Here is a 25895-nt window from a genome sequence, read left to right on the forward strand (position 1 = left end):
TGGTGAACCTAGGATTAGAATTCTTTATCTTCTCATTCCTAATCGAATACCTTTTCCACTTCATGTGGATGTCTTTCCAAAAAGATTCATAAACCTATTATGTTCAAGAAAATATCAGGTTCTTAAGCTGCTAAGAGGTACAAGTCAGCCTACCTTTATGGTGCAACAGGCGAAAGAGTAAACCAGGAGTAGAATCTTAGAAAACTAAGATTCCTCCAGTATCCTAGGCTGGATCACTTTTGTCTTACTGGTTCCTGTTCCTGCCTAGTAACGTCTGACCACAGTCACCAGCAAATCTTCCACCATTAGCGACTGCTGAAAATCCCCAAGTCGTGTTCTACATGAACTCCCCAAACAGTTTAATCAGCAACGCAGAATTACTCCTTTCTTATCACTCTGAAGTTCTGTTTTTGGACCAAGGTTGTACCTTTTTTTTTCTTCCTATTGGATAGATTTTTGTTTTTCTTTTAGAGGTTTATAAGCCTGTTATATACATAATGTTTTGTGTTTTCCCGAAAATAAGACCTAGCCATGCCATCAGCTCTAATGTGTCTGTTGGAGGAAAAAATTAATATAAGACTCGGTATAATATAATATAATATAATATAATATAATATAATATAATATAATATAACATATAATACCAGGCATAATAACAATATAATATAATATAATATAATATAATATAATATAATATAATACCAGGTATAATATAATATAATATAATATAATATAATATAATATAATATAAAATACTGGGTTTTATATTAATTTTTGCTCCAAAAGATGCATTAGAGCTGATGGTCCAGCTAGGTATTATTTTCAAGGAAACATGTTATTTCTGTCTGGAATTTTTTAAAAAGTTTTTTTTTAATTGAAAAAAAAATGTACGCATCCACATTTATTTATCTGTAAAATGGATAATAAAAAACCTCTCCTCATTGGAATGAAGATGAAAGATATAAGAGAGCTTTATAAACTGATGAATTTAGTAGAAGGAAGGAAAAATGCAAATTACCCACGAGACACCATACTCACTACATTGGCAAATATTTAAAAAGTCTGATAATGTCAAATGTTGGAGATTATATGGAGCAAATGGAACTCTTATTCAGTGCTGAAGGGTGTATGAAATATAACTATTTTGGAATATAGTTTGTTATTGTTTCATGAAGAAAGCACAACCCGATATTTTGATAACAGTTTTATTCCTAGGTATGTACTCTGGTGAAACTTCTGTACCAGGACACATGAATTTTTATTACTTTGTTTATAATAGCAAATAACTTTAAGCTACTCAAGTGTTTCAATGAATACATTAATTTTGGCAAATTCACATACACAGGGATACTGTTAGACAGAAATGAAAATGAATGAGCTGCTGCTACAGGAATCAATATGGATGAATCCCTTAAATATAAGATTAAAAAGACAAGTCACAGGAAAATATATACCTTTTAAATAAAGTTCAACAATAGGCAAAATTGAACAATGTCTTATTTAGGATACCTAAAAGTAAGACAATTATGAAAAATTTAGAGTAGTGGTTATCTCAGAGAAGATTGAATTTATTGCTAGAACTTTTACTGTTTTACTAAGGACTTTCTTAAGTGAAATTGGATGTATAGATCTTTGGATCCATAGATCTATCGATCTACTTATCTATCTATGTTTCTGTGAGTTTGTGGAGCATAGTGGGAGGAGTTTCCTGAGACTGTCAATTATTTTAGTTATATTCTATTTCTTAAATCATTATTAGAAGATTCAGGGATGTCACTCTCAGTCTTATACTTCAGAACTCAAATATTACATATTTTCTTTTATAGACATTAAAAATTTCATAATTACATATTAAAAATTAAGGTGTTGAAACAATAAATACAATATAGTAAGTAGTCATTATCTCTGAATGGTGACATTATAAGGCACTTTCACTTTTTATATTATACATTTCTAAATCTTGTAAGTCTTTTATAATTAACGTGCAATTTTTATATCTAGAAAAGACATGATGGTTATAGAAAGTAAAAGCACAAATGCAAAATTTTTCTAATAATTTGTTTGCTAACGAAGATGATAACCTTGAGTTATACACTAGCCTATTAAGCTGTCATGCCAGACTTAGTATGAAGGATATTTGTTTTTGAAAATCACCAGGCCTAGTATTTACTTTAATTTTAGGTTTTCAAATAGCATCTTTATCTTTCATCAGGACTTTAATAAGTCCAAACTTGAGTCAGCATTTTCTACACTGGTATAATGTAGCGCTAAATTTAAAACTAAAGCTGACCTTTGAGTGGTCAAAAGACAACTAATATATTCTGTATTGTTACATATAGTACTTAATTATCTACTCCTTTGCAATATTATTAAATAATTCCCAAAACACTCACTTTAAGTAAAAGTTTATTTTATATAAGTTGTGCAACAAATATCCTTGGTCTGTATAATGCTTATTCTTTTTTAGAATTTAGTTTTGAACCTATTGCTAAATGTAAATATGTTATGTGAGAAGTTAGGGTAAAAGATGGTAAGCATTTTAATTTTAATGGAACAGAATATATATTCTGTGGTTATTAAAACAGTCTCTGATTATTTTACAATCTTTTAAAAATTTTAACTGTATATGGAATGTTAAATGTCTTAGAAACATGAATGATACAATTGATCATGAAACGCTGGCTTACCTTGATATCAAGTTTATACATATTTCTTGGGTTGACAATTAAGAAGCTTTTGGTATCTCCATTTTTATGGTAGAATAAATATGTATGTGTACGTATATATGTGATTAGACAAATATAACTGTTGAAAAGGTTTTTGTGACATCTACTTTCTTTATTTGACTATACAGTTTAAAAAATTGCATGACATTTATTCCCTTTAGAATTTTTTTCTCCAAATGAGTGCTCTGAAAATGTCACTTCGAATTAAAGCATAATTTTAGAAAAGATGACTTATTTATGTTCTTGATGTAGATTGCAATAACGTGCTGAGTTTTGCTCTAGTTGAATCTTTCCTGTATCCCAAAAGAAATCACTGAAAATATTTAGATGTAAGGTTTTCAGATTTTGTATTGTAGAAAACAATGTTAGAATTGTATAGAATAAAAGTAATTCTTTTAATCTTAGAAAAAGATTTGATAAACACTATATATTTTATAATTAAACACAGTTTATATTTGATTCAAAAACTCTTAGTGCTTTTTATAGATTTCTCAGCTTAAGTGTAGATGTACTCCTTTTTCTATAATCTTTAATTGGCTAAATTTCTAGTTCTTGTAGGATTTGTGTGCCATCAGTGGGCTCTCCCTGCTTTATAAACTTACTAAAGTCCCTCAAAAGTGATAAATTATGACTAATATTTTCCATTTGCAACTTTTCTATGTAGAAGTTAATCATTGACTAAAGCAGTGATTTATTATTTTCATATTTTAAATTCAAACAGAAATCTCCAGCTTCTTTATACAGACCCTTTCTCCACTTCTCTATTCCACGTTTGCTTCCCTAGTAAAATCACCAAAAAACCTAAATTTAAGTATAACTGCTGAGTTTAAATTCACAGCTATAGTTTATTTTCTAATGACTGTGATAATGTTTGTTATTTCAGTCAATATCTACTGAACAGCAGCTACTGAGTTGGGCATTGTTCTTGACACAAGAATGCACTGGTAAATAAGATACACAGTCCATGTCCTAATGGAGCTTATATCATGTGGAAATAAATAGCCAGTTTGATCAGTATATGCTTACAAATTAAATTCTATGAATGGAATATAAGGGGCACTTTAAAATGAGGATTTTATTGAAGTTGGGGTTCACGGAAGATTTCTCTATCATTTGAGAACTAAAGGATAAGTAATAGTTAGCCAGGCAGAGAGAAGGATAAAGAAATTTCCATACTTAGTCTCTGATGAAATGGGTGATTTATAGACCACGTTAAAGATTTTGCTTAGTAGCAAGCTAAGGAGTTTAATCTGAGTGATAATGTGATGAATTTGTTTTTTAAAAAATAAGTTTGCAGACACATAGAGAATGATTTATAAGAAGACTGAAGTGTCAGCAAGATGTCCAGATAAGCATTTGCAGAGATTCAGTTTAGAAATGGTGGTGACTTGGAATTGAGTGTTGTCATTGGAGAGAAAGTTATTTAAAAATGAAAGTTATGCCATGTCAACTATAATTAAAAAAAATTAAAACATAAAAGTCATGCTAACAGTTGAAAAGACTTTTTTTGTGTGTCTCTAGTTTAGAATGTTGACTTGCCTAGTAGAAAGAGAATTAATTAATGTAGATGAAATTTAGGTTCTAGATACTGCCAATAAATTAAATATGCACAAATAGCTTTTATATGGATTAAGGAAGTGATGAGAATCTTAATAAGATAATGGTGAGTTAAACTACAGGAGGAACTTTCATTTAAGCAGATAGTGAAAAACAACATAAGTAACAATAAACCACAGTTTGTTAAATATTGTATATCACCGTAGAGATACCATTATTGTAATTAATGTTTTTCCCCAAAGAAGTGTGAAATTAACATGCCACTGTTTTGATTAACCATCTAACAGAATTTCCATTTAAGCCACTTGAAAAGATGAATAAGCTTTGGGAAAATTCAGTTTTAATTTGAAATCAGAATTTTTTCTTACTGAATAGAAAAGAAATCTCTGTAATTTGATAAGAGTTCTCCATCTCATATTATTTTTACATGTTCTTTTTATTTTTGTATTTAGTTATCAGTTTTTCGTCACTCTTTTTGGGTGGTAATTGTTCAGCTTTATGTGTGTAACTAAAAACAAATTCATTTGTCAAGTTCAGTATCTGACATTCATGTATGTGTTTTTCATCCTACAAAGTTGACAGAATTTTGCCATCTTTCTGAGGGGAATATTTTGTATCATTAATGGCTAGTACACAGGACATCATGTTGTCCAAATTGTGCTCGGATGGATTCATTTAAGAAATACCAATTCACTTTGTGGCTTTCACTAGCTATCTTAAATAGTCTAAGAAAATAATTAACAGAACAAGTATAGGCATTATCTAATGTCTCAATATGTTGTGTATACTTGAATGAACAGTAGTCTTAACAAATGAAGTTCCACACCACCACAAAATACAATGCACGTTAGATTTCTGTAACACCTTTTCGGCTCTCATACAGAATGACTATTGTGTATTTGAATTTTAAAAACTCATTCATCAGTCAGCAGTTATTTATATCCCTACCACTCTGTTAGGCTGATAAGAAGATGGTAATTCAGGGTCACAATTTGGCTGATTATTCTTTAATAGTGAAATAGTATTTTTGCGTGTATATCTGTTTGACATAGTATGTGCAGTGTTTTTCCATGTTGCCGTACAATGAAGAATGGGAAGAACATCGACGAGATTTGATCAGGACCCTGATAGTGTTAACCTGAATGATGGAAGATAAAGAGAATCCCACAATTTGAGAACCTGAACAAATATTAGACTAGATTTGAGTCAATTATTTCAGATATTAGGAAAGTAAGACCTCTAAAAGTAAGTAACCTACGCAGAGTTACATAGCTAATTACTGACAACTACGCACTGTTTTCTAATTTGATTTTAGTATTTTGCATAGCAGAGAAAACTTCTAAGTAGGAAGGAGCATTTATTGAGCTAATACCTATCATGAGAATTTTTAATAACATGTTTTATTTTGAGATGTGCATAAAATATATGTATGTGTGGAGTAAGATACACTTAACATTCATAACCACCATTCCAGTAAAAAGAAAATAAAAAATAGAACATTGTCGTCATCCCAAAAGGCCCAGGCTCCCTTTCTACCATGTGTTACTTCCGCCTTCACTAACCTCTTTCTTACCTCCAGAGGTATCCAGATCCTGACCTTTATTGTAATTATCTCTTTGTTTTTATTTATAGATATATGTATCCCTAACTGGTATAGTTTTGCCTATTTTTAAACTTTATGTAAATCAAATCATACTCCATGTGCTCTTTGGTATCGTCTTTTTCAATATTATATCTTTAAGATTCATCCATGTTATTGTTCACACCTGTACTTTGTCCATTTTCATTGCTGTATGAATACCCCATTATGTGAATATATCACAATTAATACATTCTATTATTGATGGACATTTAGGTTGTTGTCAGCTTGGCGTTATTATAATAAGTGTTGCTATGAATGTTTTTATGCATGTACTTTGATGTACACATGCAAGAGTATCTCTCAGGTATATACGTAGGGTCATGGGTTAAGCATAATTTCAATTTTACTAGATTTAATTGAAGTGTTATAAAGTTATTGTAACAATTTACACTCCCACCTACAATGTATGGGAGTTGTCCTCTAACATTTGGTCATGTCAGGTGTTTGAAGTTTCTTGCCACTCTGATGAATGTGTGGTAGTTTCTCATTTGGTGTTAATTTTTTCTCCATGGTTATTAATGTGATTTAACACCTTTTTGTATGTTTATTGGCCATCTAGATATTCTCTTTTTTGAAGTGCTTATTGACATTTTTCTTTTAAATTTTTGGCTTATTGATTTCTAGGAGTTCATTATGTATTCTGGATTTGAGCTATTTGACAGTTGTGTATATTGCAAATATATTCCCTCTGTGCTTATCTTTTTATTCTTTTTAGGCTGTGTTTTGACAAATGGAATTATATATTTCAATGTAGTTGAATTTTTTTCAGTCTTTGTTTTCATGGTTAGTGTCGTCTGTGTTTTGTTTATGATATTCAGTCTTATCTCTAGCTGATGTTCTCTTACGTTATCTTCTAAAAGCTTTAGTGTTTTACCTTTTACTTTTGTCTTTAATTTTCCTGTAATTAATTTTTGTGTTTGTTGTGAATTATGGGTCCAATTTCATTTTTCCCCCCATATAGCTGTCCAGTTTATTTACATTTTTGTCCCAGCACGATTTTCTGAAAACACCATTTTTAAACTCATTGCATTTGAGTGTCATTTCTGTCATATATCATTTGTGCATATTTATGAGAATATATTTCTATGCTTTCAATTCTGTTCTATTAGTCTGTCTCTGTGGCAGTTCCATACTGTTTTAGTTAACGTTGCTTTCCAGTAAGTCTGACTGGTAGGGCAAATCCTTCTACTGTGTTCATCTTCAAGAATAGCTTGATATTTTTGGCCTTTGAAAGTAACATAGAATTTCAGAGTCAGCTTTATGAAACCCCACAAAAATCTCTTTAGATTTTATAAGGTTACATTACTTCAGAAATCAAATTTTGAGAATTAGCATTTGTACAACATTTAGTGTTCCATTCTAAGACTATATTGTATGCCTCTTTTTATTTAGGTTTTCTACAGTTCAATATAATGCAAACTGTAATTATTGAGGTATTAGTATGTGGACATTTATAATTTTATATATTTGGACATGAGGAGTCAAATTATTAGTTATAGTAAACCAAAGTCTTAAATGTTATGGTACTGTATAATACGTAAATTCTTATCATTTAGGTGCCTTATACTCTGTATTGTTCAAAGGAACATAGCAACCTATTGTTAACCAACTCTATGTCTTTTACTGTTATAAAATCAATTAAACATGACAAACAAGTTACACATGTGAAGAGGTAGAGGAAGATGAAAAAATAACATTGAAAACATTAGACAGATAAACCAATCATGGAAGAAATGAAAATTTTTCATTTTTAAAGTGATTTTCAAAAATCATTAGAAAATCTTGGTCTATCTTTTCTGTTTTGTTTTGGAACGTTTTAAAGAAATATTTAACGATACAGGTACAAGATCAAATTACCTTGGTGATTATTGCACATTTTAATGATGCTTAGATCATGTACTTAAAGGGCGAAACAAAAAACTAGTATTTTCTTTGCCTATGAATACATTTTTAATGAAAATATTTCTGTTATTTTTTTATAGGGCTCTAACTCTCAGAATATTTTATTTACCTGGCAAAGTAACTTGTTCTTCTCTGATATTCATAAAACCTCTCTCTTTTGGTTCTTTCTCTTGTTTCTCAGACTGCTTTTTTCTCTACCTATTCCATAGCTTTTCCTCTTTCATTCTTAAAAGTTGATATTCTTCTGGTTCTGTCTTAAATACCATCTCATCCTACACTCTTGGCCATGCTGCTCATATGTCTTTATTGCAGTAAAACTGAGTTGTTCCAACGCTTATTTGTTAGCTTGTGAAGAACGCATTGTGAATCACTGCCACCCCCACTAACGTCATCAGCCCCAGGACCACCCTCATCTGCCTGTGTGGTGCTTACTTATGGCAGGCATCGCTAAGCACTGCATATACCTTAGATCCTTAAAGCACAATCATCCTCTGAGGTACTAATGTTTTAGGCTCTGAGAGTGAAAAAAACTTGTTTGAAGTCATACAACTATTACGTAGATTTCAATTTAGGTATGTCTAACTTCACATCTTATGCTTTTAGTTGCTGTGCTTTTCTGCCTCCCAGTTCATGCACACTATTTTTCTTCAAGGTTATAAATGAGATGTGTTTTTAATAAAACAAAATAAACATACTATTTGACTCAGAGCAAATTTTAAAACAAAAATTTTATGTGGCAAATAAACATATGAAGTGATTGTATAATAATTTGTGCTTTATTTCACACCTAGGCCAATTTATGATTTACTTTTCAAATGGTCGTTTATGAAGCCATGACAGCTTTGGAATGGGTAGAACTGCTAAAGTTAAATGAAGTTTATCTTTGGTGCAAAATAACTAGCAAGACGTGATAAAATTGGTTATTACTTTGTTAAGACTAGTAAGTCAGTTTCTAATGTCATAAATCAGTTTCTAATTTAAGTTCCCTAATAAAGGATATAAATTGACTTAAACCCAATATGAAAAAATGCGTTATGTAAAGATGCTTAAATTGGACAGTTGCAATTTCAGTGGAGATTACAAAAGTTAGTTTCTATGGCGTTGTTCAGCAGTGACTTGTCTTCATTAACTGTCGTTGGAAGAAATGGGAATTGGTGCAAAGCAGAAAGCAATGTAAAGATTTGTAATCTACAGTAGCATTCTTCTTTCTGGCATTGTTTAGTGGCATAAAGTTTTGTTTAATTTACTGAAATCACTCTGAAGTTATCGTAGCCAGTAATCTTAAGGAATTTTTTGTTTTTATACCTCATTGATTCCTTTGCTTTTTTCTAAGAAGGTTAGAAATTCAGATAAAAGCTTTTTAAATTTAATTATGAGAAATTATCATATTTCAGTATTATTTTAAATTTTAGGCTAGTTCTGTGAACCCCCCAAATTTTAAAAGAATAATCATGCCCCAAAACAAAGAGATGGACTATTTGCTAAAGATAACTTCCAGTTCTGGGATCTCATGAATCTATGTGTTTTCACTTTCCTGCTGGATATATTTCTGTATTCGTAGTTCCCAGGGACTTCAGATATGGGCTGCATCAGAGTTTTCTTAAAGACAATGGAGAATTAAATATTTTTTTTTTTAAACAGGAAAAACAAGTAATTTATTTGGCTAACTATGTCACTAAACAGAATTTAAATTTTGTATTATTATTTAGAGTTGCTCAAATTTGAGATGTTTCGTGCTAAAGTTTTAGGCCACTCAATTGTATAGTTGCATTTTTAACATCAAAGTTCATGTATGTTGGAGAAGCAACCTATAACTTTTCTCATTTTAATGTATAAGAAGGTGCTAGATTTTAAACTAAATGTATTCTACAAAGTTTTTAAAAATGATTTTGGATATGTGCTTCCCTACAGAAACTGTTAATGAAAAGAATTTTCTCAGGCTAACTAAAAAAAAAACAAAAATTAAACAATTTAAACAATGTGCTTAGGAAGTTTCACTGATACTATCATTTTATCTAAACTAATACTTACCCTTTTAATTTTATGTGTGTCAGATTTTCTGAGTTTTAACATTAATCCTGGAATCTCTACTTTTTGTGAAAACTTTGTAGACTTCATAGTATGGTAGGATGGAGCAAGGCATAGATACTGATCATTGTGAATAACTGTCTTACTTGTGTAAGAGAAGACCACTCCCTTTATACCATTTTTTTCAAATAATTTTTTATTTTTCAATTACAGTTGACATACAATATTGTATTAGTTTCAGGTGTAATGTTTAGATACTTATATAAGTTATGAAGTGATCACCCCAATGAATCTAGTACCCATTTAATGCCATACATAGTTATTACAGTATTATTGACACTATTCCTTATACTATACTTTACATCCCCATGACAATTTTGTAACTACCAATTTGTACTTAATTTTTTTCCCCTTTTATACTCATGTCTTCCCATCTGGCAGCCATCAAAACGTTTTATGTATCTATGAGTCTGTTTCTATTTTGTTTACTTTGTTCTTTAGATTCCACATAAAAGCAAAATTGTACGGCATTTGTCTTTATCTGTCTCAGTTGTTCCACTCAGCACAAAACCCTGTAGGTCCATCCATGTTTTGCAAATGGCAAGATTTCATTCTTTTTATGGCTGAGTAATATTCCATTGTATATATGTACCACCTCTTCTTTATCCATTCATCCATTGATGGACACCCAGGTTGCCTCCACATTTTGGTTATTGTAAATAATACTGATATGAACATATGCATGCACATGTTCTTTCGAAGTAGTGTTTTGGTTTTCTTTAGTAAATACCCAGAAGTGGGATTACTGGATCCTTGTTTGTCTCTTTGTTTTAAAGTCTATTTTGACTGGTATAAGTATTGCTATCCCAGATGTTTTTTTATTTGTTTTTATTATTCTTTTAATTTGCATTTTTATGAAGTATCTTTTTCCATCCTTTACTTTCAGGCTATATGTATCTTTCAGTCTAAAGTGAGTTGCTTGTAGGCAGCATAAGTAAGGGTCTTGTTTTCTTATCCACCCTATGCCTTTTGATTAGAGCATTTAATCCATTTATATTTAATTATTGATAGACATGTAGTTATTGCCATTTTATTCATGTTTTTGATCTTTTTAAATTTTCTTTGCTTAAAGAAGTCCCTTTAACATTCCTTGTAATAATTGGTTTGGTGGTGATGAACTTCTTAGTTTTTTCTTGTCTGGGAAACTATCTGTTCTTTGATTCTAAATGATAGCTTTGCTGGGTAGAGTAATTTTGGTTGTAGTTCCTTGCTTTTCATCACTTTGAATATTTTGTGCCAATTCCTTCTGCCTGCAAAGTTTCTGTTGAGAAATGAGCTGGCAGTCTTATGGGAGCTCCTTTGTGGGTAACTGACTGATTTTTATTTATTGCTTTTAAGATTCTCTCTTTCTCTGTAACCTTTGGCATTTTAATTATGATGTGTCTTGGTGTGGGCCTGTTTGGATTAATCTTGTTTGGGACTCTGTGCTTCCTGGGGTTGAATATCTATTTCCTTCACCTGGTTAGGAAAGTTTTCCATCGTTATTTCTTCTAATAGGTTTTCAATTCCTTGCTCTCTCTCTTCTCCTGGCACCCCTATGATGCAAATGTTGGTATGCTTGATGTTGTTCCAGAGGCCCCTTAAATGCTCCTCAATTTTTTTTTTGATTTTTTTTTCTTTTTGCTGTTGTAATTAGGTGTTTTCTGCTATCTTTCTTTTAAATTGCTGATTTGATCCTCTGCTTCATCTGATCTGTTGATTCCCTGTAAAGTAATATTAATTTCAGTTATTGTTTTCTTCATTTCTGACTGGTTCTTTTTTATATTTTCTATCTCCATTTTTGTTTCCTGTCTCTTTGTTGAAGTTCTGACTGACATCATTAAGCATCCTTATAACCAGTGTTTAGAACTCTGAGTCTAGTTGATTGTTTGTCTCCATTTTGTTTAGTTCTTTATCTGGAACTTTGTTATGTTCTTTCATTCAGGACATGTTTCTTTTTCTTCCCATTTTGACTACTTCCCTGTGTTTGTTTCTTTGTATTAGAGAGCTGCTGTGTCTCCTGGTCTTAGTAGAGTGGCCTTGTATAATAGGTGTCCTGTGGGGCCCAGTGGCACAGTCTCCCTGTTCATCTGAGTTGGGTGCTCCAGGTGTATTCCTCGTGTGGGTTGTATGTGCCCTTTTGTTGTAGTTAAGTGTTGGTTGCTGTTTGCAAGTCAATGTGAGGGATTGACTTTCAGGCGATTGGTTGTGAGGACTGGTTGTGACTACATTGGAGGAGCTGCTGTACAGACACTGACCCTATAGAGCAGGATTTGCTTCAGCAGGGTTCTGGTGTCTGTCTAGTCTGCCCTTGGTGTGAGTATGTCATTTGTAGAGGAGGTTGGGTGTTGCTCTGCTGTGGTCTGGTTGCTGGGTGTGTTGGTTCTGGGGTTTTTGGGGAGAGGCCCTATTGCAGGCCAAGATTAGCTGCTGCCTGTACCCTACCTGAGGCCACTTCATATGAGCTACAGAGTGATCTGTGGATGGTTGCCAGCTGTGTTGGGCTTGGAGGTGCCAGGGAGAGGCTAAGCTGCAAACTGAGGCTGGCTGCTGCTAGTGCTGGACTTAGGCCTGCTTAGCAAGAGCTACAGGAAATGCCAAGACCAGATGCTGCTTGTTTGGGGTTTGTGAATCTTTGAGAGATTTTTAGAGCTAAGACAGACTGTTTGTATGGAAAAGACACTGGAAGCAACTTGGATAGGCCTGTAAGTTGGGTGAGACAGGGTCTCAGGGAATCACCAGGTTGGGCAAACCGTATTAGCCAGGTTGATGGAGACTTAGGTATGGTGGCCACCTGCGGCTATGTGCTGAACAAGGGGAGGTCTCAACAAAGGAACAGTGGCTCCTGCCAGCACTTCTATCTGGGAGAAACCTGCCCCTCTAGTCCTCACCCTAAGGCCAGACAATTCAGTTCCTCCCCATATGTCCCTGGCGCTTTTTGAGCTGCTGACCCAGCACTGGAGCTCAGAGCAAGTGATTCTGTCAGCAAGTAAGTCAGTGTGTGGTCCCTTTAAGAGGAGCACCTGGGACTCCAGCCACCCTCTGTCTCGCTCAGCTATAATCTTCACTGGTTTTCAAAGCCAGAGTTGTGGGCAGTTTTCTCCCTGGCACTGAGCTGTGAGCTGGGAGTCTGGTCTGGGGCTGGGACCCCTTGCTCCTCTGGGGAACCTCTGTAGGTGAGATATCCCTCCCCATTTTTAATTGTCACATATGGGTGTGGGAGCAGCCTGTTCCACGTCTATAGTAGCCTCAATGTGGCTTCTTCTGTATATCCTTAGGTATAGGACTTCTGTTCAGCTTGACTTCAATTGTTATGTAGTTTAGTTGTAAAGTTGATGTGGTAGTGAGAGGAGGCAAGCACAGAATCTACCTACTCTGCCATCTTGACCAGAAGCCTATAACATTGTTTTAAAAATTGTGTTCAGAAAAACCCTAAAATTCTTCAGGGGTGCCCCAGCCTTGCTTTCTAGCAGAAAAGTTATTTTTTGTTTGTTTGTTTGTTTCATATGTTGGGATTTGCCTAAGAGTTCATCCATTTAATTATTAACCTGGTGATGCTCTCATATAAAACTATAGATTCATATATCTGTTCTGCCATAAGTGATTTTGGAACCTTGAATAGGTTACTCTACCTCTGTGTGCTTTGATTTCCTGATCTGTAAAATGGAGATAATACCATATTTCCCTGAAGATAAGACCTAGCCAGACATTCAGCTCTAATGTGTTTTTTGGAGCAAATATTAATATAAGGCCCAGTCTTATTTTACTGTAATATAAGACTGGGTCTTATATAATATTAATGTAATATAATGTAATTAGTATAATATAACATCATATAGTGTAACATAATATAATATAATATACGTAACATACTACTGGGTCTAATATAATATAATTCCCTAAGTCCAGCTGTATGATTTTTACTGGTGTGGAGGAACTGAGAAATTAATGACTTGCCTGAGATTGATTAATTATTTTCACGTTTGATATAATAATCCAGTCTTTCAATAGACCTCTTTTTATACACCGTGCTTCATTATATGCTATGTTTTCTTTCTTAGAATAATTAATTTTGCCTTGGGTTTTCTTGAACTGTTTTTCAAGAAGACATAGCAATTTCTGACACATTGTTATGATGCATGTGATTCTCAAAAACATGGATCAATAGAGTTTCTGCACTTGCTCATTTACTTATTGAATCAATTGTGTGATGAAGCAGAAATGGTATGTAAGTATAAAAGCTGGAGCTAGCGAAGATCACATTAACGTGCTCTCATAACATGTATGTTAATAATGTGACAGATCTTAGTTATATACTCTTTTAATGTATCTGGTCACTGGATAATTCCTGGAGAGATGATTTGTGTAGGATATTCTAAAGACTTGTAACATGATAAATTTCAAATTCTGAGTTTTCATACAGCCACGTGAACCACAGTAAGAAACAAAACTCCTCCTGAAATAAGAAAAAAAAATCAAATTTATTCCAGTAAACAAAATTTACTGTGAATTTTGTGTTTCCCAACGATTTTGTTGTAATCAGATGTTTATTATAAATTCCTCCAGTGATGTCTTGGAATTGAGTATTGAAGCAGCAGTTGTCTGTACCGTGTTCTACTAGTTGATTTGATGAAATATCAAAGCTGTTAGGAATTACAGTTAATCAACATTATGAATTGTTCTTACAATTATCTAATCACAGGTTTTCTTTTAGCATTATACATGTTTCTCAACTATTTTTCTCCATTTCCCTCCTTGCATCTATTTCCCATTGGTAGAAATGTGGAATAATTTTAATATGATCATATGTAAAACATTATTAGTCAAATATGCTTTAAAGGGTGTATTCCAAAATCAGATACTTTCTGTAATGAATCTTTTATGGTGCCCACTTTGCTTCCCTCTCTCCCACCCTCCCCCACTTTCTCTCTCCCACTTCCCCTCTCCATTCTTCTCTCCTCCTTTTTTTCTCCTCTCCTCTCTTCCTCTTTCTCATCATGGGACTGCGTGAGAAACAGGAGGAAAAGGACTGAGGGACAAGATGCCATGGATGAGAGTTTTAATGGTGTAAAGGAATGAGAGAGTCATAGGACTTTAGAGATTCTAGAAATTAAGAGAGAATAGCCGACTTTAATAAAGTGCTGTGTATTAAGACTTAGACACCACTGTCTTCAATCCCCGTGCTGAAGTATTTTATGAGTAAAAACTGAAATTTTCATCTACCCATACATGTTTAAACGTGATTCTGATCAGAATGTGAGCTAAGGATATGGTTTTATGAGTGTAAGATCACTTGAATTTCATTAATTAAAATAGGTGTCAAGTTGACATTCGAGTTTTTTATTGACTTTGTCTCAGTCATTAGGTCTCAGCTAAAATATTATTTTCATAGATAAAAATATGTATAATATGCTACTTTTTATCTAAAAAGAGGACACACATATGTATATGTTTTTATGTGTATGTGTGTTTGTCTTTGTGTGTTTATACACATTCACACCCATACAGACATACACCTATCAGTTTATATTAGGAAATAATGGAAGAATAAACCATAAAATAAAAAAACCCAAATGTCAATTCTCCAAAGTAATTAAACCATTTTCACTCCCACTATAGTGTATGGAAGTTTTTCATTTGCTCCATATCCTCCCTATTTGATGGTGTTAGTCTTTTTTATTTTAACAGTTCTGGTGAGTATGAAACGTTATCTCATAGTGATTTTAATTTGCATTAAATCATGTTGAGCACTTTACATGTACTTATTTGCCATTTTTGTATCTTCTTTATGAAGTGTCTGTTCACTCTTTCACTCACTGGGAGGGGGGTTATTAGTCTTTCTGTTTTTGACCTGTAGGAATTTATGCGCATTATATGCCTTCTTTGTCAGATATTATATATGTGAATGTATCTTCTTTTTAACAATAACAAAAGGATATTAATAGAAGTTACCGATACAGTTAATATTTTTTAACTGGCAATTTTACAAGGAAATTAAAGTAATTAGTATTTAAATAATAGATTTTATAGTTTTAAATTTAAAACGAAAGTTACATTCTATTCTGTTTTTGGTTTCAGGTACAGTTAAAAACTAGCATTTGTAGTCAGTATGTAATTCGGACACAACCAACTAATAGGTGCCTTTCTACACTGGAGTGTGCAGCTGTTGCTCTTTCCATCTTGGAGAAAAATAATGACATACAAGAGGTGTGTATGTGTTTGGGAGGTTATGTAGTTTTTGAAAATAGGAGTTTGGTTAGATTTTATCTAGAAAATTTAGAAATGCATAGCTTGTTAAATTTGTAGCTCAAGTGACAAATAGAATGTTTCTGTGATAGAAATTTGTGTATTTTTATTACCTTCTTTCCCCCTCTGGTGTTTTTCTGTGTTAGTTTAGCATTCCAGATTGCATTATTTAAATATTCATTCTAAGCTGTGCAAACAGCATTTGTAATATGCTAAATTGCTTTTATGTATTACAACATTAAGTAGTTTTTTGTGGGGCTAGATTTTTCTTTAATATTTTGTATTTCTCTTCTTGTATTTAGTGTTTTTTTGTACTCAATTTTTTCCTTTCTAATGAAAAGATGAACATTTTACAGAAACACATTTTTTTTTGCATTGGTTCTTTTATTTGAGGAGGTACATAACTTCCTGTGTATCTTATTAGCCATGCTTAGAGTATAATAAAGATAAAGTTTTTGAGAAAAACGCCTGCACAATATGAAAAGGTTACAACCTGCAATCATCATTTTATTTAATTTATGTGAAAGCCTGAGATTTTGGATGTAATTAATAATCAGTAAAGAATAATGCTTCAATGTGCTCATTAACATCTCAGTCTTTTGGAACATGTAAGAAACTTTGCACATATTGCAAAAGAAAAAAAATAGCAAAATAAAATTTACGTTGTTAGGGGTTTTTAATCACCGAAAAATTTTGATAAATACAACACAGAAAGAAAAGTCAGAGGATAACGAACATAATGAAATGAAGTTTTATAATTCCCTCCTCTTTCTCTCCCTCATTATACACTGTGGTTACTATTATAAGAGTGTGCCTTAGCCATGAAGGAAATTTCAATAATGGATAAAAGCTAAGGTCAGAGTAACTGGACTAGCAACCAAGAAAAAGAACAAAAGGCGTCCAGAGCAAAGAGATTTAAAGAATGCCAGAAGCAAGCACTGAATTGCCTTTTCTTCTCCCCTACCTTAAGCCACGGAAAATGTCAGAGCTGGAGACGCTTCTTTTGATGAAAGAAGTAGGATTTCATGAGTTGCCTTGTGTGTGTGTGTGTGTGTGTGTGTGTGTGTGTGTGTCCCTGTGTGAGTAGACTTTGTTTTAGATCTAGGCAATTTCTCTTCCTCTGTTCTCTCTCCTTTGAGGGAAAAAATAATCATGAGGGACCCTAGAGTCTTATCCCAAAAGACCAGGGAGTGTTCTCAGACTTTTCTCCCTCCCCTCCAACCTTATCACCTATTTCTATGTACCTGGCCATCAGCACTTAATATACCCTTATACTTGTGTTTCTGTATTATTTATTCACCATCATTCCTGTATGTTCTTGACAAAAAAAAAATACACTATTTTTAGCTATCTCAAAGATGAAAACCAGTGCTATTGTTTAAGCTTGCTTTCCGTACAGTCTCTGATTCTAGGATCAGCCAACATCAGACCTAACACCCATTAAAAGTCCAAATCCTTAGGGAAAAATACAATGTTTTTTGCTATAGATTTAAAACTTTCTTTCCTCTCCTTTTCGGTTCTGAAAAGAATCCTCTGTGGACTTATTTTATATCTCTTAGTCTCACAACTGGAATTGGATTTTTAGTGCAATCATAAATAGAAGCTTTAATGTTGGTAGTAGTGGTGGTTTAATAATAGTAGCTGTAATATCATAGGGCTAGGGTTTGGGGTGGGGTTTGTACTACTAATGCTGCTACTGTTCCCCCCTTTCCCAGTTTTACAAGATACATTATTCTAGGATTAATTAATATACCATCATAGCAGGACACCGTCCTATGTTCTGAGTATAATATCTAGCAACAGGCAAAGTTTAAGATACGGTGATAGGACCCTTCGTCTCTTCAGCTTAGATTGTCTGTGGATCAAATTGAACATAAAATGCTAAAGTAATAGTGAGGTTCCAGAGTTTTCATTGTGTTTGCTTTTGTCACCAGAAGTACTAGCTATCCTAAGTTGCCAGGAGTAAGAAGAAGATGTTTGACAATCAGACGTGTGACTTGGGAGGTGCTGATAAGATGGTTGGTGGGAGCATGAGCAGAAGAAATCCGTTGTGAAACATCCCCAGTTGCTTGTTACAGATGGCAAAAGTTAACATTCTAGTGGGCGGACCCCAGTCTAGCCTGTTCAAATCTAGCTATAATAATAATAAAAAAAATTGGTATATTCCTGTGAGAAACACAGTTATTCTCGGCTCCGAGCATAGATGTTTTTCTCTCTTTTCTCGGGAGGCATATGATCCCTCCCCCCAATAACCATTTATTAATGGCATCCTCATAAAACCTTAAGATAATGAAGGAGAGTAGCAATTTTTCAGCTGGCTTCATTCTAGAGGTAGGGCTCCTCAAAATAAAGACCTTGGCATAGAATAGCCTTCAAAGCCTGTTGATTCATTCTCATCCTTTATTCCTGAGCAGTTTTTCAAACACTTGGAAGTAGCTTGATAGGAGCTTTAAAGCAGGTTTAAATGAAAACTTCTTCACTTAATCATCATCACTTTTCGCCACTGGGCAGTTCATGTAATCTCTTTATGCTTGTTTTCTTATCTGTAATATTAAAAAAAAATAACCTCATAGTATTGTTGTGAGAATTGAATGGGATAATGTGTGTTAATTGCCTCAGATCAGGCACTGAAGAATAGTTCATCCTTTTGCCCTATCTTGCCCCTCTGATTCTTGCCAGTAGAATGAGAAACATTTTGATATAAAAGTTAGTAATTTTCATTCCACTACTTTACCAGGGCTTTTTATACCTTGGAAGCCTTGTGTTTGGAAATCCTTTTTAGTATAGACCCTTCTCTACTTATGAAATTTTACCTTATGAGCTTTTTTCTTTTTTTTTTTCCGTTTTCACATTGTTTATTTTTAGGGTGCTAAATGCAGTGTTGTTGTTGTTTGTTTTTTTTTTGGTCTCTTTGTGGATTGATTGATTGATTGATACTAGTTTCAGGTATACAAAACAGTGTAATAGACATTTACACCCCCACAATGTGATAGCCCTCCTACCCCATCTATTACCCCTCTGACATTGTATTTAGCTATTAAACTTCCATTGACTATATTCCCTATGCTGTACTCTATATCCCATGATTATAGTTGACATGCAATACTATTCAGCTTCAGCTTCAGGTGTACAGTGCAGTGGTCAGGCATCTACACAGTCTTATGAACTTTTGTAACTACTTGAAGTGAAACTACAGCCTAAGTGCCTTAGCTCTACCCAACACCAGTAGTTGGCAATAATGGTCCCTTGAAAGCTCTACAGATAAAAGAATTTATGAAACTGATTTTCCCCCAAATAAACTTTTAGGAACTAACTTATTTCATAAATAGAGGATTTCCTTTGTTCCTCTAAACTGTTCCATCTCTCATACAGCTTCTCACATTGCCTCATGTAGAGTGTTATTTATTTATATAGAAATGTTATCACTTATTATCAAGCCAAACACTTTAAATGCATCATCTTAGTGTACCATGATAACTTTGTAAAGTAGACGTTATTTTCCTCATTTTTACATATGATGAAAATGAGGCAAAGAGGTTGTATAACTGACCTGGGAACACACAGCTAGTAAGTCATTGCATCAGTCAGGATAGGCCAGGTTAGGCTGCAGTAACGTAAAACTCCAAAATTAGAATGGCATAACACAACAAAGGTTTATGTCTATCTCATGCTGTCTGTCCAGTGGGGTTGCCAGGGGGATTTCTGCTCACTACAGTCACTTAGGGAACCAGGTTGATGGAAGCATGTCCAGACATGTCATTGTACTTTCTTGAAGGAGGGAGTAACGGAAGGTGGTGAGTCATACACATTATACAGCTTTTAAAGCTTCTGTCCAGAGGTGGCACACATTATTCATTCTTCCATTTTATTAACCAAAGCAACTTACATGGCCATCCTAACTTCAGAAGGGGCTAGAAAATGCAGTCTGATCATGTACCAAGGATGCGTGAATAGCCCTAGTGACTACCGCAGAGATGGAGCAGGGATCTAATCTGCATCTGTCTATCTCCAAAATTCATTCTTTTAATTATCTCAGAAAATTGATAGGCGCTTATCTTCAGGAGGTAAAAGTTGGAGGCCCTTAACCATAGGAATATTCGTATTTCTCCTGCCTATGAAGAATGTAATAAATGTCATAAGACAGCAATAGAACCTTCAATTGTCTCTGTATATAGTCCTAGGTATGTTCCCTAGGCATGATGTTTCAAAATCCAGTCAGCCCACTATGTTGACTCCGTAAAGTAATATGTAGTCGTTTCCACATTTTCTCTCGTTTGAAGAAATGAAGATACTAAAAGAAATGATGAGAACATACCTAAGGGGCTTTCTACAGTGATGTCATGCAGAGTTTTGCCAGGATGCTTGTCTTTTTCCTGTTGTTGAATATCAGTTAGGAATGACTTTTGGTTGTCTGTAACACAGCACTTACTGTAGTGGTTGAACCATACAGGAGTTTCTTTTCCTCCTGTAAATTAGAAAGCTGAGCTGAGCAGTCCAGGGCTGGGGAGGCAGCCTGAAAAGGACATCAGAGCCCCAGATCTTTCCTGTCTTTCAGTTCATCCTCATATATATTTGGTTTTAATCTTTATGTTTATTGCCCTGTAATCACATGATAGTTCTTCTACCTCTAGCAATCATGTTCCAGGCAAGAAGAAAGAGTAAAAGCTTATGCCTCCTAAGTCTGTCCTGTTTTAAAGAGTATCTCTGAAACCCCCCACCCAAGGACTTCACTTACATCTCACTGGATAGCTTGTGTCATTAGCAAATGTAACATTCCTAGCTGGACATTTTGCCACCTTGAATAAAATTTTGGATTTTTTTAATAAGGAGGAAAAGAGTAGAAATGAAGAAGCAACTATCAATGACTGCCACAATTTGTAAGAGTTCATTGTATATTAAAGCTATTAAGCCCCTTTCTACCACTTATGTTATATATGTGGGGGAATAAATTTTCACAGACATTGTGAAATTTTTGTAGTTAAATCCATCAGTTTCTTTCCTTTATTCCTTTTTTTTTTTTTAACATTCTGCTTAGTTAATTTGTTGCTATTGTTATTTAAAAGATTTAATTTCGATCAGAGGTCTCTCAGGTCCAAGGAAAGAATCTGACTCAAAATATGTTTAAAACACTGGTATAGTGTTTTCATTTAATTTTTTTAATTTGAATAACTTTAGGAAAAGCATATGCTCCAGTTGTTTTATAAACTCCAACATTCTGTTTTCTTATGGGTACACCAAGTTCACTCACATGTTTATGTTAAATGGCTGACCCTCTAGGTATTTGCATTTAGACAGTACCTATACAGTTAGATTTATTTTGAATGTACCAAAGTCTGGATATCTAACTTGTATTTGGTCCATAGACTAGTGTGAATTAGTAAACCACTTACCATTACTGCCATCATCAAATTGTCAGGTAGCAAGAAGCTTGTATCAGCCAGTGCTTGAAACTGAATTAACTAATCGTTATGTAAAGGTCTCTTGTAGTCTGCTTGTTACAGATTAAATTATTATAATGACAACAATTTTTTTCGTGGTGTTTGAAAATATTAATGTATAAAACTAAATTCAGACTTTATTATCTATATGGAAAATAGATTTATGTCTTTTTATTGGAGTTACTTAGTGGTATGTAAGGTATTAATTTAAATAAATTATTTAGGTATCATGGATTTATTTGAGTACCTATACCTTTTCATACTTAAAAGCCAGTGATTATGATGATGATGATAATAATAATCATAATAATAAAGGTAATTCTTGTTTCTGAAGGAAAAAATAATCTAGGTAGAATATCAGTACTGTCATAGACACTCTTTTTAGTTTTTTTGTTTGTTTTTTGTTTTTATCTTAACAGACTTTGCTTCGCCCTCTTCAAGCTTTATGCTCTTTCCAGCTTCAGCACGGTGCTCAAATTCGCCTCAGCAAGGAATACCTTCTGAAAAATGGATTATATCCTAAGCCAATGCCAAAGAACAAACGCAAACTCAGGAAAATGGAGCTGTTAATGAACAGTGTTAAAATTTAGTAGTGTTCTTAAGGTTCTATTTATGGTGTCTTCAACTGACAATACCAGGTTAACTTTTCATACAATTTAAGTCTGTGTTGTTGTTTGTTTTTTTTTTAAATTGGGGAAGGGGAACGGACTTTATTGGGGGAACAGTGTGTACTTCCAGGACTTTTTTTCCAAGTCAAGTTGTTGTCCTTTCAATCTTAGTTGTGGAGGGTGCTGTTCAGCTTCAAGTTGTCCTTTCAGTCCTAGTTGTGGAGGGCGCAGCTCAACTCCAGATCCAGTTGCCAGTTGCTAGTTGCAGGGGGCGCAGCCCACCATCCCTTGCGGGTGTCGAACTGGCAACCTTATGGTTGAGAGCTCACAGGCCCATATGGGAATCGAACTGGCAGCCTTCGGAGTTAGGAGCATGGAGCTCCAACTGCCTGAGTCACCGGGCCGGCCCAAGTCTGTGTTTTTTGACTGTCTAAAGAATAAGCGTTGCATACCAAACTTGCCCAGAAGAAGGATATAACACAAATAGCCATAAAAGCAAACAAAAAAAATTACACCGACTCAGTAAAAAGAAAAATTTTCTACTGAGTTTGTTTTAAAAAATGTGCCTCTAATACATTTTTTCAGATCTATAACCTAAAATGTGATTAGTTGCTGAGCTAGCTTAGATGTTTATAAAGTGGAAGGAAATTGTGCCTGATTGGGACAGTATTGTTTCCATTAATGTTTCATAGATAATTACGTGTAGATCTATAATAGAGGATACCTACATCAATTTGCAATAGTGTACATGAATTTATAGTTTGAAATAAGTAACAAAAGAAAATAATAAGTAGTTTAGACTGAACTTATATATTTTATAAAATAGTACAACAGAATAAGGAAAGTAAGTACTCTCTTTAGGGACTAAACTTGAACTTAGTTAATTCATTAAATGTTCAATTAAGGACCCTAATTTTTTTTTATTAAGGTATAATTGACATATTAGTTTCAGATATACAGCATAATGATTTGATATTTATATATTGCAAAATGATCGCCACAGTACATCTAGTTAACATTAGTCACAATGCATAGTTACATTTTTTTTCTTGTGAGAACTTTTAGATTTACTCATAGCAACTTTCAAATATTCAGTCCGGTATTGTTAACTGTAGTCACCATGCTGTACATCACATTCCCAGGACTTACATTTATGTTATAACTGGACGTTTTTACCTTTTGACCCCCTTTACCCGTTTTGCCCACCCTGAACCCCCATCTCTGGCAACCACCAATCTGTTCTGTGTATCTATGGGCTGTTTTTTGTTTTTGTTTTTTAATAATTCCACATATAAGTGATATCATATGGTGTTTGTCTTTCTTTCTTTGACTTATTTCACAACTTAGCACAATACCCTCAAGGCCCATCCATGTCACAAATGGCAAAATTTTATTCTTTTTATGGCTGAAAAATATTTCATTGTATGTGTGTATATATTTGCATATCACATTTTATTTATGCATCTATCTATTGATGGACACATAGATTGTTTCCATAACTTGGCTATTGTAAATAGTGCTGTAATGAACATGGGGGTGCACATATGTTTTTGAGTTAGTATTTTCATTTTCTTCAGATAAATACCCAGAAGTGGAATTGCTGGATCATATGGTATTTCTATTTTTAATATTTTAAGGAACCTCTATACTGTTTTCCATAGTGGCTGCACCAATTTACATTCCCACCAACAGTGTATAAGTGTTCCCTTTTCTCCACATCCTTGCCAACACTTATTTTTTGTCTTTTAGATAATACCTATTCTAACAAGTATGAGGTTAGAAATCACTCTACAAATACAAATCACAAAATGTCATTGTGATTTTGATTTGCATTTCTCTGATGGTTAGTGATACTGAGCATCTTCTCATGTACCTATTAGTCATTTGAAGGTCCTCTTTGGAAAAATGCCTATTCAGGTCTTCTGCCCATTTTTTAATCAGATTGTTTTTTTTGTTGTTGTTGTTGTTTGTTTTGCTATTGAGTTGTATGAATTCTCTGTATATTTTGGGTATTAGCCCCTTATCAGGTATATGATTTGCAAATATTTTTCTCCCATTCTGTTAATTGCCTTTCATTGATGGTTTTTTTCCTCATGTTTTTGTTTTTTTGCTGTGCGGAAGCTTCATAGTTTGATGTAGTCCTACTTGCTTATTTTTTATTTTTTTGCCTTTACTTTTAATGTCCAATTAAAAAAAGAAATTATTTTCAAAACTGATGTCAAAGAGCGTACTGCCTCTGTTCTTCTAGAATTTTTATGGTTTCGCGTCTTACATTCAAGTCTTTATTCCATTTTGAGTTAATTTTTGTGTAATTTTTGAGTTAATTTGGTGTAAGATGGTGGTCCAGTTTTATTCTTTTGCATGTGGCTGTCCAATTTTCCCAACACTGTTTATTGAAGAGACTGTCCTTTACCCTGTGGGGATAAAAAAATACTTTTTCTCCCACCTTCTAAGTTCTTCTAGCTCGGCTAATATCAAATTAAGATAGACAGATTAACAGGGGAAAAATCAAAATTTAAATACATGCACATGGGGAATTCACATAACCATGAAAATTCCAGACTGTGAGGCAGCATTGGGTATATAAGACATTTTTGGACAAAGGAGAAAGGAGAGGATGAGGTATTAGATTTCAGAAGTGAGAATGGGTAATTTACAAGTACTCGAAGAAGAATGGAACACACTTGGCAGGCAAATTCTTGCTGGGCAACTCAGAAACAATGGGACATGGTATATCTAGCTAACAGGGCCCTGTCTAATGTCCTCTTATTTTCCATACTTAATTCAAATTAGGCTAAGGCAGTGTTCTAGGACTTCCTTTCCAAAGCAGGTTTCTCTGTCTGCATCTCTTGGGCAGGAAATGGGAGAGGGTTAAAGGTTCTTTCTGAGGCTTGTTTCTTAATAGACAGCTGAAAATCAGTATTTCCTAATCCAGCTTCAAGGTGGCAAAATTTTGGGTCCCTTCAATCCATTGTATATTCTTGGTTCTTTTGTTGTAAATTAATTGATCGTGTCTGTACGGGTTTATTTCTGGGCTCTCTCCTGTTCTGGTGATCTGTGTGCTTTTATGCTGATACCATACGGTTTTGATTACTATAGCTTTGTAAGATAGTTCAAGGTCAGGGAGCTTGATGCCCCCATCGTTGTTCTTTTTCTCAAAATTGTTTTGGCTATTTGGGGTCTTTTGTTCCATATAGATTTTAGGATTGTTCTATTTCTGTGAAAAATGCTGTTGGTGTTTTGATAGAGATTACATTGAATCTATAATTTACTCTGGGTAGTAGCCCTAATTTGAAATAGCACATGTTTTTGTATTTGTAATCATTGTGGATAAGTTTAAAATTTTCAGTATTCATTGCACCAGTTTATTGATAGACTAGTTTTATTGAAGTTTTCATATGACATAACTGAAGCAGAATATAATACAACTGTAATTTCAAGAACATATTTCTGTAACTAGGTCTATTTAAAACTTTTTGTGGGCATAAACTTTCAATTTTAGAGAATAAATTTCCCCCATATCCTTGGTAAAATATTTCCTGAGATTTTGTATAGAATAAGAGATTTGCATGTAATATATATTTATATCTAACTTAAATCTGCTACAGTTAAATACATATTTTGGCAAGAAGAGGGGACTTTGTTTTATTCTTCATGACTTCTAGAGCATCTTGTGTCCAGTCATAGGACGTAAGGAAAAACTAAACAT

At 33.7% G+C, this 25895-nt stretch overlaps 1 protein-coding gene across 2 annotated transcripts in view; it reads left to right on the forward strand.

The window, feature by feature from the left end:
* Window positions 1-24406, forward strand: part of DTWD2 (DTW domain containing 2) — a 120505-nt gene extending 96099 nt beyond the window's left edge. The window contains exons 5-6 of one of the 2 annotated variants that reach the window (XM_081052870.1): window positions 15973-16101; window positions 21998-24406. In XM_081052870.1, coding sequence (XP_080908996.1) covers window positions 15973-16101; window positions 21998-22168 — 300 coding nt within the window. In that variant the 3' untranslated portion in view covers window positions 22169-24406. The remainder of the gene's footprint in view (window positions 1-15972; window positions 16102-21997) is intronic. The other variant, XM_081052871.1, reaches the window with a different exon arrangement.
* Window positions 24407-25895: the final 1489 nt, after the last annotated feature.

Source organism: Rhinolophus hipposideros (assembly GCF_964194185.1).
Source record: "Rhinolophus hipposideros genome assembly, chromosome: 7".
Classification (NCBI taxonomy): domain Eukaryota; kingdom Metazoa; phylum Chordata; class Mammalia; order Chiroptera; family Rhinolophidae; genus Rhinolophus; species Rhinolophus hipposideros.